Consider the following 18,297-nt stretch of genomic DNA (forward strand, 5'->3'; position numbering starts at 1 on the left):
CTGTGAAAAACAGACATTTACCAACATTTGTAGGAAAAAGAAATTTCTTCCAATTTTCCTTGAATTATTTTACGAGCAAAGGATGGTTTCTCTCTAGTCATATATTGCAGCATTCATATTTCTCTACCGTTGTTTTCTAGGGATATGATTCATTTTTTATTTTCCTATTGAATATCATCTTCCAAGAAAATAATTCATTTTCCTTCATTTTACATTTTTACTTGCAACAAAACATTCTTGAGGCATTTTCCTTTGCAAGCGCAGCTTAATTCGGTTCTAATTCGGGCCTAAATTATTGGCCTAGTCAGGCCCACTTGGCTTCCTTACGGAGCCCAACTAATTGAATGGCATAGACTGAAAGACCGCAAGAGAAAAAGATAACCAGAAAAGTTTCAACTGTTTCGGAATTCAGACTCGACTGTGTTGTGTTGTACAGACTACAGTCTACAGAGATGTTGGTTTTGGGTTCTTTGCAGTCTCCTTCTCCCTTTGTTCCAACAAGCTCTTCTTCTTCTTCTTTCAACAAGAGCTTTCTTACAAGGAGAAATTCGATAGTGTTTGCTTCCTCTGTTCTGGCTTCGTTTCTCCATTTGCAACCCAACTCCATTTGCCCATTTCATTTAGCAAGAGCCGAAGATGAATTTCAGCAAGAAGAAGGGCGTTCCGTCCAATTATTCCAGGTCTCTCTCTCTCTCTCTCTCTCTCTCTCTCTCTCTCTCATGTCCTTTGACAGAAGTCTACAGTGTCATTGATTATTAATGACTTTTTATTCGTTTAAAATAATACCCATTTCACTTCCTGCAAATTTATCATTATATTACTATGCTAATTATCATTTTGGTCATCTTCAATGTTTTTTTGCTTACTTTCCAAGTGGAAATAGCTACAGTAGGTTTTTGTTTATTTCTAAGCAGCTTAGTATCAGTATCAGAATTTTCATTTGTTCTGTTATTCTTAAAATATATTTATTAGAAATTTACGATTATCTTGTCTGAGATCATTACTGAGTTGATCTTATGGGGAATTCCTTTATTTCAATAAATTTATTAGGAGAAGAGTTGGATTGCTAAATGTTACTCTTGGATGCAAGATGGAAGGTATTGTGAAGATCACCTTGCATGAATCATTCTTCATGTTGCTTCTATTATAAGCACTAACCCTTGTGGGGGAAAGCCATCTACTTTTTGGTATTCCAGTTAACTTTTCTGGCATTGGTGTCTGTTTCACTTGCCTTTTTATTTATTTATTTTTTTCATAATTGTTCTTGCTTCGCCAATCTGGTTTGTACTTGGATTATGTTATAAGGTTTCATCTGGGCAGTTAGTAGGTCTTATTTCGAACTTCTGTTGATAAAGTGCTCTTGGGGTTGTACGTATATTGGTAAAGATTTAGTCTATTAAAGCATTCTGTCATGAGAGGGAAAATGACCAAGAAAATTAGAATTTTAGAAAGAATCATTATTAGCACATTTTGACTTCTGATAACTATGAGCAAGAAGGTTGAACAACATATGAATTTAATCTCTTACATCTTCTCTTCTCCATCTTAATTTTATTGTTCCATTAATTTATAAATAAACTTAGTATCTTTATATTAATAAGAACACATTCTTTTGGATGAATGCAGGAGACTTCACCTTCTGTGGTCTTCATTAAAGATCTTGAAGTAGTTAAAGATCCCAAGAGGTCCAAGGAGATCATGCTTACTGAGGATGAAAATGCAAAAGTTGAAGGGACAGGTTCCGGCTTCATCTGGGATAAGTTCGGACATATTGTAGGCATTCTTGAAATCAAATATTAGAATTTCATCATAGATTATGATGTTTGGCTTGTCTATCGTGTAAAAGAAAAACATTATCTCAGAATTAGGTATGGGGGATGGATCTTTGATCAAAGCTTACAGTTATTTATAGTTGAATAGAAACCATCTGTGATTTTAGATTTTCAACACCTATAAACTTAGGGTTCGAATATGGCCATGACTTAGGGTTCAAATAAACTTAGATTTTATGTCTAGTTATGTTTATTGATTTTATTGATACCTGTGTGTCAGTTAAGACATCCTTATCGCATCCATTCTCAACATCTAGGTCTTATAGTTCAGAGTATCATAGGAAATTTAGTTTTATATATAAGATTTTATGATTTTCTTTGCTACAATGGATATGGGTCCTTGCATTTTCTTTAAACCACTGGAATGCTTTCTAAGATGCTATCACAAAGCTTGTTTCTGTGCCTATCACAGGTCACTAATTATCATGTTGTAGCTAAACTAGTCACAGATAAAAGTGGGCTTCAGCGTTGTAAGGTTTATTTTGAGCATCTCTCTCTTTTCTTTGAGAAGGTTTTAGTTTGTTATATTAGAGTACGACAATATCAATATTCACTTAATATTCTTGATATGTTCTTTCAGATAGGCTTCTGTGAATCCATTGCTATACTCTTGACAGGTTTTTTTAGTAGATGCTAGTGGCAATGGCATTTCCAAAGAAGCCAAGGTAATTGGTTTTGATCCTGCATACGATCTGGCTGTTTTGAAGGTATTGAATTGAACTTTCTGTCCGTTTTCTTTGGACTTGTTTGTAATCTGTTTATAATTGTGGAATATATATGTTCGCCTCAATGATTAATAGATGGTAGTCTGCTCATAGTGTTGACTTTAGGTCTTCCAGAGTTGCATATTTGTGAATTATTCCTGTTCTCCATTCATTTACATATCTTCTTATTTATACAAGTCAATATGTGTTCAAGGGATTGCTTTATGAAAGGTATTTGTTTCCCTATATTTATGCATGTAAACATTAATGTGATAAGGTTGGCATATGCTTTGGCAGACTTATTAAGAAAAAGGCAGAGTTAATAGATGTTAGATGTAGTGTGGAACTCAATTTTCTATTTACTTATTTTGTTACACCAGTTGAATTGGTTACTCTCCTTTGTGTAAAAGTTCTTCCTTATATCTTATTAGTATTATGCTTTATTGGCAATGATAAAAATTAATAAAAATAAAAAAGGCCATGCAAAGTATTGCTATTATTTCAAAATTTATATTTAAAACAGTTTTTTTATGAATGTATATTTATTTTAAAACAGTATTGTGATAAAACAGTATTCTGATAATAGATTTTTTAACTCTTGCAATGTTCATTTATAAAAATGACAATGCCAGTTTTGCTGCAATCCATAATTTGGATTGATTGCAGAAAAGAGTTTGAACAACATTTCTCCATGGTTTCTGGTTGATAATTAGGCAAGACTAGAGAAGAAGGTTCTCTAACTGGTTCTGAGGAAGGCAAGCCTAGTTAATTTAGAGAAAGGCACCACTAGGATGAATAGGGTGGCTTCATTAAGCTTATACAATGGATGCTGCCCAGGCAATCATGTGATGTCACAGGCTTGGGAAACTCTAATTTTTTCTAATACATAGGTGAATCTTTGTATCATGATAAGATTATTCCTTATTTTATAATTTTGCATGTGCAACAAACACCTTATCATGTCTCAGAAACACCCTTTTAACATATATTGTTGCTAACTAATAGGGTCTTTTCTCTTAGAGCTTTGTATTTAAAGCCTTAAACACCAAAGAAAAGGGAGTGTGCATGCGAGGATATAGAATGATGCATAATATATGAACAAGCAGCATGGTTGCAACTGAGCCAGGATTTTGGAAATCTCCCCCAATCCTATCTGATCTGGGATTCTGGGTTGTGCTCCCATCAAGTTTTTCCCCTTTTATTTTTCTTTGACTTTATGATCATGGATCCTGATATATTTATTTGACTTAAACTTCATAATTCTCTTATTTTTAGTTATTTTCTACTTGTTCCATAAACATAATCATTGATGTCTTCAATTGCATTAATTCTTCATGCTTAAATCTATTGTATTATTGCATAATTTTTATCGTTAATTCATAATCGTATAACTTTTGTGCTTGATGCTGATATTTAATTATGTTGAAGAAAATACTTACGAATGATGAAATCTCTCAGAAATAATGGAAAAGACAAGAATTAGGTAGAAGTGAGGTGATTAGAAAAAGTCAAACCTCTCTTACTAATTAATTACAGACAGAGTTTCACCAAACTGAACTAGAAGCCTTGCAATGCAGTCACATGGGAGAAGAAAGCTCTTGAGTGTCACTTCTGTAATAGAAATATTTCATTTAATTCTAAATAATCAACTTCTTTCAATTACAAAAGGCTCTCCCATATTTATAAACTACTTAAGAGATTGAGATGTACAAACACTTCTCTTAGCCTTTCAAAGTGGGCCTTCAGAATTTTTTCAATGTCCAAGCACTCAATGTATTCAATAGGAAATTAGCTAAGGAGGCGATGTCTTTCTATGGAAATATATGTGCAAATAAGTTGTTGAAAAATAGAATGGATTTCATCTGCTAATTCCAATATTGAATGCAGATTGATGTTGAAGGAAGCAAATTAAAGCCTGCCCTTCTTGGTACATCCCATGATCTCCGTGTGGGCCAGAGCTGCTTTGCTATTGGAAATCCTTATGGATATGAGAACACTCTAACAACAGGGGTAGGTTTTCATGAAATGTAATTGCAGTGTCACCATATTGGTAGCTATAGTCATTTTTATTGGCTTGTTGATCATTAATTGTATTTGTTTTTAAATGTTATTGACCTTGAAAAGAAATTGGCTCAGGCTAAGATGGTTTGGGCATATATTGGTCTTCTCAAAAGTCAAACGAATACCTCTCAGGAATGGCTTTGTCATGGATGAGGTTTCAGTCCCTGTGCCCGATCTAGAGAATTGGTGTGATGATCTGGGTTGGCCATGTGAGAATCCCAGTAGCAGCATATCTTTGCTTACTAGATGATTTGACAATATGCAGGTAGTGAGTGGGTTAGGCAGGGAGATTCCCTCTCCAAATGGAGGGGCCATTCGAGGAGTTATACAAACAGATGCTGCTATTAATGCAGGTAAAGACTCCAAATTTCCCCCTGCAATTATTTGATTTCTTACGGTGTTCGGTGCAATTTTGTTGCACAAAACATTTCTTAGATGCTGCATTATTATGGATCTGACATGATAGATAGAAATCTGTAACAGGAAATTCAGGTGGACCATTGATTGATTCGTATGGTCATGTCATTGGAGTAAATACAGCTACTTTCACTCGCAAAGGTAAGCTCTCTATCTCCTTTATTGTGGCTTAGCAACTGCAGACAGATTCTTTTTACTGTTTATTTGATTTTCTTTCTTATTAGGGAAGTTAAAATTAAGCACATCATTACAAATTAGGAAAAAAGAACAGTTACCAAGTGGGTCCTTTTCACTTTGAATGACTGAGAATCCCATGCAGATGATTATATATATTTTAAATCAGTAGTGTTCTACCGGAAAAGGTTAAAAGGAAGAATCAAAAAGAAATGAAAGGAAATTCAATTTGGATTGCTCTCTGCCTGGTTCAATGGACCAGATAAGCATGCATTACCTTGCAAATTATTTGCTCACCAGAATTCCAACTTCAGTTTGAATTCATCTTATTTTCTGTTGTTACACAGGAACGGGAATATCCTCTGGCGTCAACTTTGCAATACCAATTGACACTGTTGTACGGACTGTTCCTTATCTGATTGTGTATGGAACACCTTACACTGACAGATATTGATCTCCATAGGTGACTAACCAGAGGTTCACTCTGGTACATCATATATGATCTCATTACCATGTTTGGAGATGATAACTATAGATGATTGGACAGTAGGCCTCCATGTAGTGGTCTAGACCTTAAGAGTTCTGATTATTATTGTAATAGATGTAACCATATATTCCTATAACAAGAAAAATTTTTATTGTTGCACCCTCTATTTTAGGTTTTGTGCTTCTGAATGATGCTCTCATTTCATCTAGTTATCTCATGGCATTTTCTTTAACTTCTTTCTCATTTCTATGTGGTCGGTGGGGAATGTTCAGTGGAAATTGTTATCTTTAACATCAAAAAAATAATTGATTACCGAGGTCATTTATTTAATGGAAATATGAAACATTACTTAAATTACCCTTTTTCTTGAGGCTTCCCTATATTCCTACAACAGTTTCTTGATCTGGCCAAGTATTGTTGAAAGTGGCATTTGTTGGTCTCTTGACTAGGCAGTTAGCATCCATTCTCTGGGATGTTCCTTGTGTTCTGGAATTTAATGTTGCCAAAATTACTCAGTAGCACACAAGGTGATAGCAACCTTCAATGAGTTGATTGACAGACGCTCTGGATGGTGTTGCATTTGTAAACTTTAGGCCCCATTTGGTTTGCGGGAATAGGGGTCTGGAATCAGAATCGGAATGGGTTATTCTGATTCCAACTATTTGGTTGGGCAGAATTGGAATCACATTCCCATTTCTTGTGTAATAGCCTCCCTCCATTTGAGGGAATCTCCCCCTCCCTTGATAATGAAATCATATTCCTGCTGATTCCAATTCCCATTCCTATTCCTATCTGAACCATTAGATCATTTCGATTTCAATTCTAAAGGATTTTGATCCCGATTCTAATTGTGAACCAAACAGACCCTTAATTCCTTTCTGGAAGCAATCTGTGAACTCATTTCCAGCATTCGATCATGTGAATATCGTCCAATTTGTAAATATGCCACATCTGTGAGTCCTCTTATAGCTCTGCATATGGTTCTGGTCAAACTAGAGATTCAGATTGGACATACAACTGTTTTGGTCGCTGGTCATGGATCAAAACAGTTCAATTCAACTATTTCATTCATTCAACAAAAATCTAAATAAAAGTAAAAAATAGAAAAATTATAAAATGGTTCCAGATTTTCTTTTAAAGCTATTCTAAACAAAATAAACATAAAATGGTAAATCTTAGAGGTTACAACACCTATTAAAACATGATTTTGAGCCAAATTTGACCAAGTCAACATTTCTAAGAACTATGCAATCCAAAATTTGTTTAGACTACCGGTTACTAGTTCTGATTGCCAGACCATCCAGAATCGGAGTCTGATAATACCTGTTTTCATTGATAGAGGTTTCTTTAATCTTCTGTCGTATATTCTCTGCAGGGATCAGGGAGAGCCTCTTCGATAACATATTCTTATATTGGGAAGTCAAGCCGTCAAGGAAACTTATATATCATGTTGGAATTTCATGTAGAAAGTTAGGACTAATATATAGTATTCTCAATTTGATGGGTCATTGTGTAAATGCTAGTTAGTGCTGTCAATGGGTCGGGTCTGGTCAGGGTAGACCCGGTCTCAAAACAACCTAATATGTGTTTATGGCTCCATTGGGAAGAGTGTAAACACCAACACAATGCATATATGCACTTTGGTGTTTGGGAAGTATGGATGTGTGTATTGAAAATGACAAGGAAGACGAATTTCAAGACAGGTTTGCATCCAAAAATGATAGCGAAGTTTGCATCGCATTCAAAGTTGGTCAATGTAAAGAAGGGGGATTCTGGTTTCGGGTTTCATGTTTGCCCTTATCACAACCCAAAATCATTCCAATCTGGCATTCAAAGCCTTGTATTTTGTATTTCTCAACCTGCATTCTACATATTTGTATTTGTATCACTCTTTCCAAATTTAACCTTTGGTTCAATTTGGTTTGGCAGTCTAGAGTGTAAATATGAACACCCCTACACATGGTCTACTTAGGTATTCATTGATTCATGCTTTATAGGATGTACTTAACAATTAAGTTAAGGGTTAAGTACACTGCAACCCAATGCAGAATTCTGAATGATAGCCTCCCATAGTAAAAACTAGTAGCTGGGGGTGTCAATGGACAGGTTTTGGGTTGGATTCCGTCCAAATTAAAATCCATTTGGACGGATTGGATGGATCAATAAGACATATTGAATTTGGACGGACTGGACGGACCAATATGACATATTGGATTGGACCTGATCCGTCCATAATGAATTTATATTGGATTAAGCCAATATCTGGTCCATTGATAGAAGATAAAACATAGGTGTCAATGGACCAAGTTTGAGTTGAAACCAATCTAAATTAACAGGAATTTGAACAGATTGGACAGTCTCTGGACCAATCCAAAATGGTCCAAAATATTCATTGGACTGGATTGGATCTGATCCATTTGTAATGGACTCATATTGGACTGGATCAGATTGGACCAAATCCAGTCCAATTGACACCCTAATAAATTGCATCATCCCCGTGAATTTAGCATCAATTTACGACCACGATTCATCCCCTTGTAAGGTGGGGCTAGAAAAATAGAGGAAGCATAAAAACACAAGACATTAATTAAATACTGAAATGGTTTAATATGGTTTGATGTAATGTAGGTTTTTGATTGATCAAATTACACACAATAAATTAAATCAAAGAAGTGATAATCAACTCAGCAATCTATATAACTTAACAAAATTAATGCAAACAAATATTACATTTGGCAACGAATTGAAATTGATCCCTCAATGAGCTAGCTAGACATTGAGTTGTCTTCTTGACTGAGTAAAAATGCTTAGCGAGTAGGTTGAAAGCATCATGTCAAGCAAGATGGGGAGTTGGCGCAGAGAAAGTATGGCAATTGGGAGAATAGCTAGAGATGCAGGAGGAATCATAGCCCACTTGATTTCGTCTCGGAGCACCATGAGTAGGGTGCTAACAAAAGTAGTCATCATGGCTGCAATAGAGATGAAAAGGAATAGAAGGCCGATGCACAACATCCAGGGTAGGGTGTCTAAGAAATCTACTTCTGTGAAGCGGGACATATAAATGGAGAGGAAGGCAATCATGGAAGCAGAGGAGAAGAGAAGCGATACCATGTTTGATACGACGAAGTAGTAGAAGATTTTGTGTTGGATGAAAATGGTGATGCCGGTGTCGTTTTTAGTTGCACCGGGCAATGACAGAGTTGCTGAAAGCATAACTGAAGCCACTAGCGCGGCCACCACCATACACGCATCCACGGTTCTCTTCATCCATTCCTCTCCGTCTTTGAACAATTCATGGTGCGTTTCATTGAATAACATCTTTGGTGTTTTGTTGTCTCGGTTAACTTCTATGTGGCTGTTGGGTGGGAGAATGCCTTGCACTTTCTGTGATCGATCATGAGAGAGAGAGAGAGAGAGACCGTGACCGGCAGAGTATGACCGACGAAGTAATATATATAAGAAGTAGGAAATAATTAAAAGAAAGAAAACTCAAAACTCACCATGAACCAGATGAGTTCATTCCGCAGCTGAAGAGCTGCACCAGAGATCTGATTAAGTCTATCCTTGGGTGGCAACATTGCTACAAGATGTAATGTGTTGTTTGATTGGTTTTCCTTGTAAGCATAAATTATGCTGAGTGGCACTTGGAGATCAAGGATGAGCTTGAATATTCTATCTTGGCGGTTGAGAATTGCAGCATGAAACAGGGTCATGTGTTGCTCGTTCTTGAGTCGTGCTAGCTGGGGACAATATCTCAGAATCTCAGCAATGAAGTCGACATTCCCCTTCTCCACCGCCAGGAAAAGCGCTTTGGTCATTAATGCTTTCATTTCTCTGTGCTTCTTGCCCTCATTATTAACATCAATCACCATTTCAGTTGCAACTCTTTGACATATTAGTCGTAGTAGATTAAAGGCACTTCCAGGCATCAACCTCAATCGTTTCATTTGCATGGCAGATTTGAGTGGCACTGGGACAAAAGGATTAGCTATATATAGCAAGGTAAACTCATCAAGTTAGTTAATTACAAAGCTTTTCGATCGCTTCAGGAGTTCAGACAGACAGACAGAAAGAGAGAGAAGCAAACTAACCTTGACGATCAGCATTATCTGGATTCTCCACATCTCGTTTGCGAGAAGAAGAGAGTCTTGATTTAATATCTTGAATGCCTTGAAAAGATAAATAAGAAAAACCCTAGTTGTAGATCAATCTTGTGCATGCAATGGAGTATTAGACAAAGGAATTACTGATGATCTCTGTAATTTTAATTATATGCATTAATTTAGCCAACATATATATGGTTCTCATTACTTAATTTCTTTGCATGCAGCATTTAATCTAACCAACCAATCAGTCACAGTATAATTAATTCTTTTGATCGATCCTACAAGCACCTGAGCTACATGGTTTCCCAGTCTAGTGGGGAACAAATGATTATTGATTTAATACCAGAACCAGATCTGACCATCGTCGATCTATGAAGATTTCTACCAACCCCAATACTCAATTATCTCAAACTTAATTACCAATCTTTTGACCACACCACAGCTACCAGCCATCAATATTTCTCAGTTTATTTTTCAGTTCAGTCCACCCCTAGAAATCTAGAGCTCCACTCTAGGGGGTGGACTGAATCCTGACCGTGGATTGATACCAAATCCATGGGCATGATGTTGTTTATAGGGGGGGGCTACTAGTAGACTAAGAGGGAGTCTGAGGGGGATTGTAGTCCAAAAATCCCTTTGGATTAATGGACTGGTATCCAATTTAATGTCTTATACCCTTATTGGATGACCATCCAACCTGTTCAAATTTGTTTTAATTCCATCAGATAGTGTGCAACTCAAACAATTGGTCCATTAATGACACCCCTAATCTTATATTTCTGTCAATGTTGGATATTTCTTCAACTAGACCTAGTCCAATATAAATCTATTACCATGGACCAGGTCCAATCCAATTCAATAAATAAGTCTGGACGGATCCAATTTAATATATTTTAATTTATTTTATTTTATTGGACTGTCCAATGTAACCTATTTTTTGATTCAGAGGGGTCCAACTCAAACCCAGTCCATTGACACCCTTAGCTAGGTGGAGAAATAGAGATGAATTAAAGAGAGACTGACTATGTCACAAGTAGGAAGTAGGAAGCTAGATGCTTACCTGTGGAGATAGGCGTTATAATGGCTTTCCACCAGTTTTTATTTTCATCAGAAGTACATTCAATTAGTGCAGTTATGGCCGTTTCCCCATATGCATCCTCCACCAAGAGCAAATCCGGGAAGGACTTGAGTAGATCCAAAGCCAGATCTGCTAGTATGAATATGGAAACAATTAATATGTGAAAATAAAGAAAGAATGGATGAATGAAAGAAATTAAAGGCTCCAATCAGATCCAGTCCAATGTGAGTTCATTTACAAATGGACCAGGTCCAATATTGCAAATGAATATTTTAATTAAGACCATTTTGGACTGGTCCAATTCAGTGTCTATTGGACTATTCAATCTATTCAAATTTGTTTTAATTTAGATTAATTCTAACCCGAACCTGATCCATTGACACCTATGTTCTTAATTATCTTCTATCAATAGACTAGATCTTGGCTCAATCAAACCCAGTTCCATATAATTACATTCATTGCAGATGGACCATATCCTATCCAATCCAATAAATGCTTTTCTGGACTACTGGTCCAATATAATTCAATGTCTTGTTGGTTCGTCCAATGACACCCCAATTCATATCTAATTGATTATATATAATTTTCTTACCAAAGAAGCGGCCATGAATAAAATTACAAAGAATATTAGCCCAAAACTTTTTGCGATCTGTGGTTTCATGATATTTAGCAGAAGTCTTTTCCTCTTCAAGATCGGCATGGTAAAGATATTTGACAACTTCCTTTTGGCGGTTCCTGATGGCGAGGTGGAGGGATGTGGAATGATGAGCTTGCATCAGCAGCAGGCGCCTCTCCTTCTCTACCAAGGCCTTTACAACCTTCAAGTGCCCACTGGAGGCTGCCAGGTGAAGTGCTGTTCTCAAATCTCCATTCCTTGTCATTATCTCTTCACTGCTCATCCTGCCTAGTAGCAGCTTTACAATTTTCAGTTTCCCTGCTCTCGCTGCGACGTGAAGAGGAAAATCGTAGCATACTGTAATTCTGCATGCAACCACCCCTTCATTTTCCTTGAGGAAACTCTCAACTTTTTTATGTTTACCGCCTACAATGTTATTGTAGAATTCTTGACACCATGTGTACGTAGTCATTTTCTGCAACTCTGGTATGGCTGTGGCAATAGAAATCACCTCATCAATTATGTAAGTTTTCTATACATACATACATACAACATTTTCATTTGCGTTTCTGGAATCGCACATCAACAAATAAAACAAAAGGCGGCTTAAGCCTTTTTAAATCTCTCCATTTGTGCCTCACCACTCAAGGTGCAGACTTGAGCCTTTTAAAACAATGTCTGGGCCGGGTAAACTAGGTGGCAGATCCAAGCGGTCCATAACTCTTCCCCATGGATGCTTGGTTGAGAACAGGCAAGAGATTTATTGAGACCACATCTGGTAATGAGCACACTGAATAATTAAGTACATTATCAGAATGTTAAAACCTATTAGATAATGCATTGATTGAATATGATAATTACATAATGTTTATAGATTAAAATAGATCAAACCTATTCAAACTCAAATTCAAGCTCTTAGACTCTATCTAAGGATCTATATAATCTATCTCAATCCATCTCAAACTCTATCATAACATAACTAACTCAACCCATATCCTTAATAAAACCTGTCCCTGAAAAACTTCCCAGCCTACTTTATACACATTAATTTATGGAACATGTGTCACCAAAATGATATTAGGAGCCTATTCAGTGTGTATATCAAGGAGGTGTTTGGTTTTATTGGGTTTTTCCCATTGTAATTTTTCAAAAAATGGTATTGTATTTCTTGTGATTTTTGAGAAAACGTTTTGTGCATGGTGTTGTTTGGGTTCCATTGTAGTTTTGACATAGGAGGCCATGCCAACCACCACATCAGAAAACACCTTAATTTGAGAGAAAAAAAATGTTAAAAATAACAATTTTTTAGATGGGTCATTTTTGGAGAAAACTACATAATCTTTTTTTTTCCCATTTGTTTAGAAAACGACTAACCAAACAGAATATGCCTATGCATTTTTTTGTTATTTTCTCAAAATCTAGTGTGGCTCCAATGTGGCGTCGTTTTTTTTCAAAAAATGGAAATGGAGCCAAAAACCATCCAAGAATTAGGTGGTGTTTTGGTTTCATGGTCAGTTTTTAAGAAAACAGCACCATGCACATAGAAATCACATAAGATATTCTAAGAAAACGAAAAAAAAAAGATGCATCAGTATATACTGTTTTGTTGGTTGTTTTCTCAAATAAAGTCAAAAAAAAAAACGCTTCACTGTTTTTAAATCAGACAATGAACTTGTGCTACTATAAAGGAGGGACTGTTCCTTTTCACAATGTATACACATGGATTGACTATTTGGGGGTTACCTGCACATGACACGTGACCCATTCAAGTATAAGCGGTGTTTTCAAATTTAAGGGAGAAAATTAGGATATTCGTTTATTAAGAACATCTTTCTATAAATAACAAATACAAGTATGAGAGATATTCCTTATGGGAGAATGGATTGTGGGGCGCATTCTGTGTGAGGAGCCCATCAGGATTTATGTACCCCAAAGCTTAAAACAATACAGGCTGTTTTTTTCCAAGCAACCAAAGTTTTTTTTTATGAGACGTAGCCTTGTTATATATCCATCATGAAAGAGTATTTCTTGTTTAATTTATCTGTCCATAGGGTTGTCAATGGACCGGTTTTTTGTTGAACTCTGTTCAAATCAAAGTCCATTTGAATGGATTGGATGAACCAACAAGACATATTGAATTTGGACGGACCAATATGACATATTGGGTTAGACCTGGTCCATCCATAATGAATTTATATTGGATCGAGCCAATATCTGATCCATTGATAGAAGATAAGAACATAGGTGTGAATGGACTAGGTTTAAGTTGAAACCAATCTGAATCAACATGAATTTAAACAGATTGGACAATCTCTGGACCGGTCCATAATGATCCAAAATATTCATTGGACTGGACCAAATTGGACCAAATCCAGTCCAATTGTCACCCCTATCTATCCATCGTAAATTTAAAAAAAAAAGAAAAAAAAAAGAGCACATTTTTCTTTCATAAAAGTAGGAGAAGTTCTTTTTGATCCATATACCTTCCTCAGGGTGGTGAAAGATAACATCCAATTGACGCCAGACAATTTTGGCTGGGTACAAATCTTTAATAAAAGACTGGATCATTCCATTGCAGTGTTGATAGATTATAGAGATAGCTTCATCGTTTTTCTTTTTCATCGTGGATTCATTCAGAGCCATTAAATCACCTTCTGAAACTTGTTGATTCATAGATACCTCCATCCCTTGTTCCTCCAAGTATTTTATCATCGCGGTTTTCCAACTTAAATAGTTTGTATTTCTTGCTTCACCTAGAACATCAAGATGTGCACCTGAAATAATGAAAAAACAAATATTTAGTCAGCTCAAGTAGTAGAAGATTATGCTGTTTGATGTGATTTGCTTCTACCAGGTATTGACCACTCCCTACCAAGGTTTTTAAAATCCGACCGGACAGGGGACCATTCTTGGACCGGTTCTTGGGTCAAAGGTCTGATCGTCTAGTCTGAATAGACCACCCATTCTGATAAAAAATTAAAAAATTATAAAAATAAAAAAGGCCAAAAATCATTGTCAGGGTTGATGATTTGGTGGTTCGATCGTTCAAATCAATGTTTCGCTAATCAAATCAACATTTTTTTGGCCAAAAAACAGTTTTGGGGTGAAACGAAACCATTCAAGTGACTGATTCCTCGTTTTTCCAGTCTGACCATCCGATATAATCCGGTTTTGAAAACACTTCTCCCTACTACACTAGTATGGGCAATTAGACCATTATTTTATTTGAGATTCACTGCTTAAGTGATAAATTTGATTTAGGTCATTTAATTGAAAAAAAAAATAGATCAGATTTAATTTGTAATTGATGACTTATTTCATATGTAAAAATCCACACCACAAAAATCTTTATCACTTTATGGCGGGTTTAAATTTTCTGCACTTCGAGACAATTTGAACATCCATCTGTCGTCCAAAGATTGTAAGCTTATATTCATGAGTTGTTGATTATCTTGTATATGAATCTGTTGTATCTTTATCCTTTTACGTTACACTCACATGTAATTCACCAACTGCTTTTAAAATTACAACTTCATATTGGATCTCCTATTACTTTGAGGGACCTATTCATACTTTTGACGACAAATTCATATTGCTCGATGTTATAGTATTGTGCCTTAATTTTTTGTTGCGATCCGCTCTATAAATTTGGTTGTAATTAAGTTGAAAAAAAAGTATCAAGGCAAAATTTTGTAGTGATTTGGAGTGGAAGCATAGGACAAAGTTACATATTCAACATATGGGTTTGACCCAAATACGAAAAGTTATGTATTTTAGAGGTTTTCTCTCTTATATATTAATCCTTCAGCTTGTGAGAGAAATCAAGCGACTTTAGGTTTTCTCTCTACATTCTGAAGATGTAAAATCTTCTAGCAAAGACTTATTCAAGGGACGGGTTAGGTTCCGGTCAGGCTTTGTTTATGTATCAATAGAATACATTTAGTCTTGAGCCTGATCCCAGCCTGACCATAGGTTTAGGTCTTGAGCCCTCCCCCAGCCCTCATATAACGCCTGAAGCTCGGGCCCAAGCCCAAGCCTGGCCAGAAATTTGAAAACAGAAATTTTTTCTTTTTTTATTCAATAAAAATTGTTTTATTTATATTATAAAGGGAAAACTCCCAATTAGTACCTTGTACTTTGGTTTTAGTGCCACTTTGGTCATTGAACTTTAAAACACGATAATTCAGTACCCAAACTTTCAAAACATGCCAATCCAGTACTTCTTGTTAACCAGCTTTTAAGTGGCATTTGAAAAGACACAAATGCCTTTCGAATGTCATCTAATTTTTTTTATCAACCATCCAAACATTGATAAAAAATGAACAGTCACAAATCCTTACCTCTTCTATTCAAGAAAGTTGGGGTCACTAGAATGCCCACTGGGACGTGACCCCAACTTTCTTGAATAGAAGAGGCAAAGATTTGGGGCTGGTTTTTTTGTCAATGTTTGGATGGTTGATAAAGAGAATTAGATGACACTTGAAGGGTATTTGTGTCTTTTCAAATTCCACTTAACGGTTGTTTAATGAACTGGTTAACGATAGGTACTGGATTGAGACGTTTTGAAAGTTTGGATATTGAATTGCCTCATTTTAAAGTTCAGGGACCAAAGTGGCAATAGGCCCAAAGTACAAGGTACTAATCGGGAGAAGAGGAACAAATAAAAAATACTGTATATATATATATTATTAAATAAAATATGCTTTTTATTATTTAATATATAGTTTCAAATCAAGCTCGGGCTCAAGCGAGGCTTTTTTGAGAAAGCTCGAGCGCGGCCTGAAAAAGGTTGGGCCTGACGTTTTAGGCCTAAGCCCAAGCCCGCATGCCTAAAATTATGACCAAACCCGACTTAGAACGGATCAGGCCGGGCCAGCCTGTCGGGCTACTTGGCCCATGAACAGGTCTATTCTAGCACACTACACCTTTCATATGGTATGTTTTTACTCACTCCTTAAGCTACCAAGCCTTCTCTAACATTTCCGAATAAAACTCCTAAATTTTCCAAGGCACCTTCATTTTCTAAATACCCTTCCACATCTTCTCCCTTGTATTCTGAGAACATAATTCTTCCCTAGCTGTTTCACTTCAAGCTAGTTGAAGCATAGGACAAATTTACATATTCAATTTATGGGTTTGACCCAAATACGAAAAATTATGTATTTTAGTGGTTTTTCTCTCTTGTATATTAATCCTCGGATTGTGAGAGAAATCAAGCGATTTTTGGTGTATTTGGGGTTTAGGATTTTCTGTGAGTGAGATTGTGAATGCACAACTCTACATTCTTTCTCATTGCTAATTTCATAGTGGATTTCTACTCCTTTGCCTGTGGACATAGGTTATAAGTTGAACACGTAAATCTGTGTTCTCTCTGTTTATTTCTTTTTGTCAAAGTTTTTCTTTCATTTTTGGGTGCCAACCAAATCTGTATTTTTGGATTTTATTTTAAACAATAAACAACACTCAACATTCAACATCTTCACTAGATAAGAACTAAGCTTGTTATTCTCTAGTGATCACCAAGATCTTTCCCAAAAATTTTAAACTGAATCGGACAACAAACCGATTAGGGGTCGAACAGTCTGACCATTCGAACCAAATTGATGGCCTGTTCTGACAAAAAAATAAAAAAATAAAAAAAATAAAAATCGGCCAAACCGTTGAAGACTTCTCCTCCAAACAACACCTTTATTTTCATGAGTTATAGACCTATTTGAAGGCTTCTCCATCCCCATGATGGGATGTTGCCCATTTTAGTTGTAAGAATATAATCCGTAGGGAAGTGCAATGCTTTTCATTAGTAGTGTCCATAGAGAGTTGGGGTTCTTCGACAAAGTGCAGGATGTCTAATTCATTAAAACCTAGACCACCTCTAAATTTTGTTGCACACGTCTTCCTCCAGCTTACCCATTAAAGTCTTCCCTCTTCCTCTTTTGACCCAAAATAAAGTTCACATTTCTAGAGTTATTCTTCTAGCATAATTCTTAGGAAGACAGAAGTGGTTCATCATGTATGTAGGAATTGCAGATACCATCGATTTCACCAATACATCATGACTTGTTCAATTCAAAGTGAGACGTTTTCACCATCTCATCTTTGTATAGCTTTGTCTCTAATATAGGTAAAGACTCCGACCTTGCCCGATTATTGAAGGAACTCCCAAATATTTACTCAGCTTCTTGTCTTCTAGAATCTAGAACATGTGCAAGATGATCTTCCTAAACTTCATTGGAATGTTTGCACTAAAGGTAATTCATGAGGCCCATATGTGTGTCTTGGAATGAACTAGAGAGCTCCCCGTTGATCTAAATTAGCCTAACAGTTAATTTGACAAATTGGAGCCATGTAAGCCACAGTCAAATAAGGATGCGCTATCGAGAACCTCGAGTCAGCCCCAATAGTTGTCATCTAGTAGGACTAGGACTCCATGGCAAGTACAAAATACCCTCTATATACAAGTATGGCATCCCTAGAAAAAAGTATGCACAATAGAACATTCTCCAGACTTGCTTTCTTCTTTCTTACCTTCCTCACCAACTAGCCTCCTCTACTCGGTCCAGTGATTTTTAGCTCAAATATTGGCTTAAGCACAAGAGAGTTCTCCTTCAAGGACATACCTCGGGACTTTCTGCCTTTCTATAGGTCTTCAAGCCTAAAAACTACCGATTTTCATTCACTAAAACCCTCACCTTTATCTTTCACACTACAATCATCTTCTTTATCTCATTTTCCACCACTACAATCACCTTACCTTATTCTCTTCCTCCATCCACTCATGTCGTAAACTTACACGATGATACTGACTTTCCTATAGTGCTCATA

The 18,297-nt window shown here is 36.2% G+C and overlaps 2 protein-coding genes across 7 annotated transcripts in view; one reads left to right on the forward strand and one right to left on the reverse strand.

The window, feature by feature from the left end:
- Window positions 1-360: 360 nt before the first annotated feature.
- Window positions 361-5,839, forward strand: DEG5 (DEGP protease 5). Of its 3 annotated transcripts, none has more exons than XR_737491.3 (8): window positions 362-680; window positions 1,627-1,773; window positions 2,245-2,307; window positions 2,450-2,539; window positions 4,424-4,546; window positions 4,863-4,950; window positions 5,068-5,155; window positions 5,536-5,839. XR_737491.3 is itself a non-coding variant. In XM_010277570.3 (8 exons), exons 1-8 carry the CDS (start codon window positions 453-455, stop codon window positions 5,640-5,642), a joined length of 921 nt encoding a protein of 306 aa, XP_010275872.1. In that variant the 5' UTR covers window positions 362-452; the 3' UTR covers window positions 5,643-5,839. The 3 variants fall into 3 exon arrangements, 2 of the variants coding, with proteins under 2 accessions (XP_010275873.1, XP_010275872.1); XM_010277570.3 differs by having other exon boundaries at window positions 5,081-5,155; XM_010277571.3 differs by lacking the exon at window positions 2,245-2,307 and having other exon boundaries at window positions 361-680; window positions 5,081-5,155.
- Window positions 5,840-8,294: 2,455 nt separating this feature from the next.
- LOC104610787 (uncharacterized) overlaps window positions 8,295-18,297 on the reverse strand; it is a 31,369-nt gene continuing 21,366 nt past the window's right edge. For 2 of the 4 annotated variants that reach the window (XM_010277572.3, XM_088902518.1), the window contains 6 exons: window positions 13,959-14,249; window positions 11,452-11,967; window positions 10,842-10,988; window positions 9,767-9,844; window positions 9,176-9,663; window positions 8,295-9,059 (listed from right to left, as the gene is read on the reverse strand). In XM_010277572.3, the coding sequence (XP_010275874.1) occupies window positions 8,445-9,059; window positions 9,176-9,663; window positions 9,767-9,844; window positions 10,842-10,988; window positions 11,452-11,967; window positions 13,959-14,249 (2,135 nt within the window). In that variant the 3' untranslated portion in view covers window positions 8,295-8,444. The remainder of the gene's footprint in view (window positions 9,060-9,175; window positions 9,664-9,766; window positions 9,845-10,841; window positions 10,989-11,451; window positions 11,968-13,958; window positions 14,250-18,297) is intronic. The other 2 variants (XM_088902517.1, XM_010277575.3) reach the window with 2 other exon arrangements.

The sequence above is a fragment of the Nelumbo nucifera genome, chromosome 4 (genome assembly GCF_055504915.1).
Source record: "Nelumbo nucifera cultivar China Antique chromosome 4, China Antique-T2T, whole genome shotgun sequence".
In the NCBI taxonomy this organism is placed as follows: domain Eukaryota; kingdom Viridiplantae; phylum Streptophyta; class Magnoliopsida; order Proteales; family Nelumbonaceae; genus Nelumbo; species Nelumbo nucifera.

Bases quoted from the DNA above. Each gene is read 5' to 3' on its own strand.
- DEG5 (XM_010277570.3), top strand. From the start codon at position 453: ATGTTGGTTTTGGGTTCTTTGCAGTCTCCTTCTCCCTTTGTTCCAACA. The intron at 2,308-2,449 runs GTTTATTTTGAG...TACTCTTGACAG, and splicing joins GTGGGCTTCAGCGTTGTAAG to GTTTTTTTAGTAGATGCTAG. The intron at 4,547-4,862 runs GTAGGTTTTCAT...GACAATATGCAG, and splicing joins AGAACACTCTAACAACAGGG to GTAGTGAGTGGGTTAGGCAG.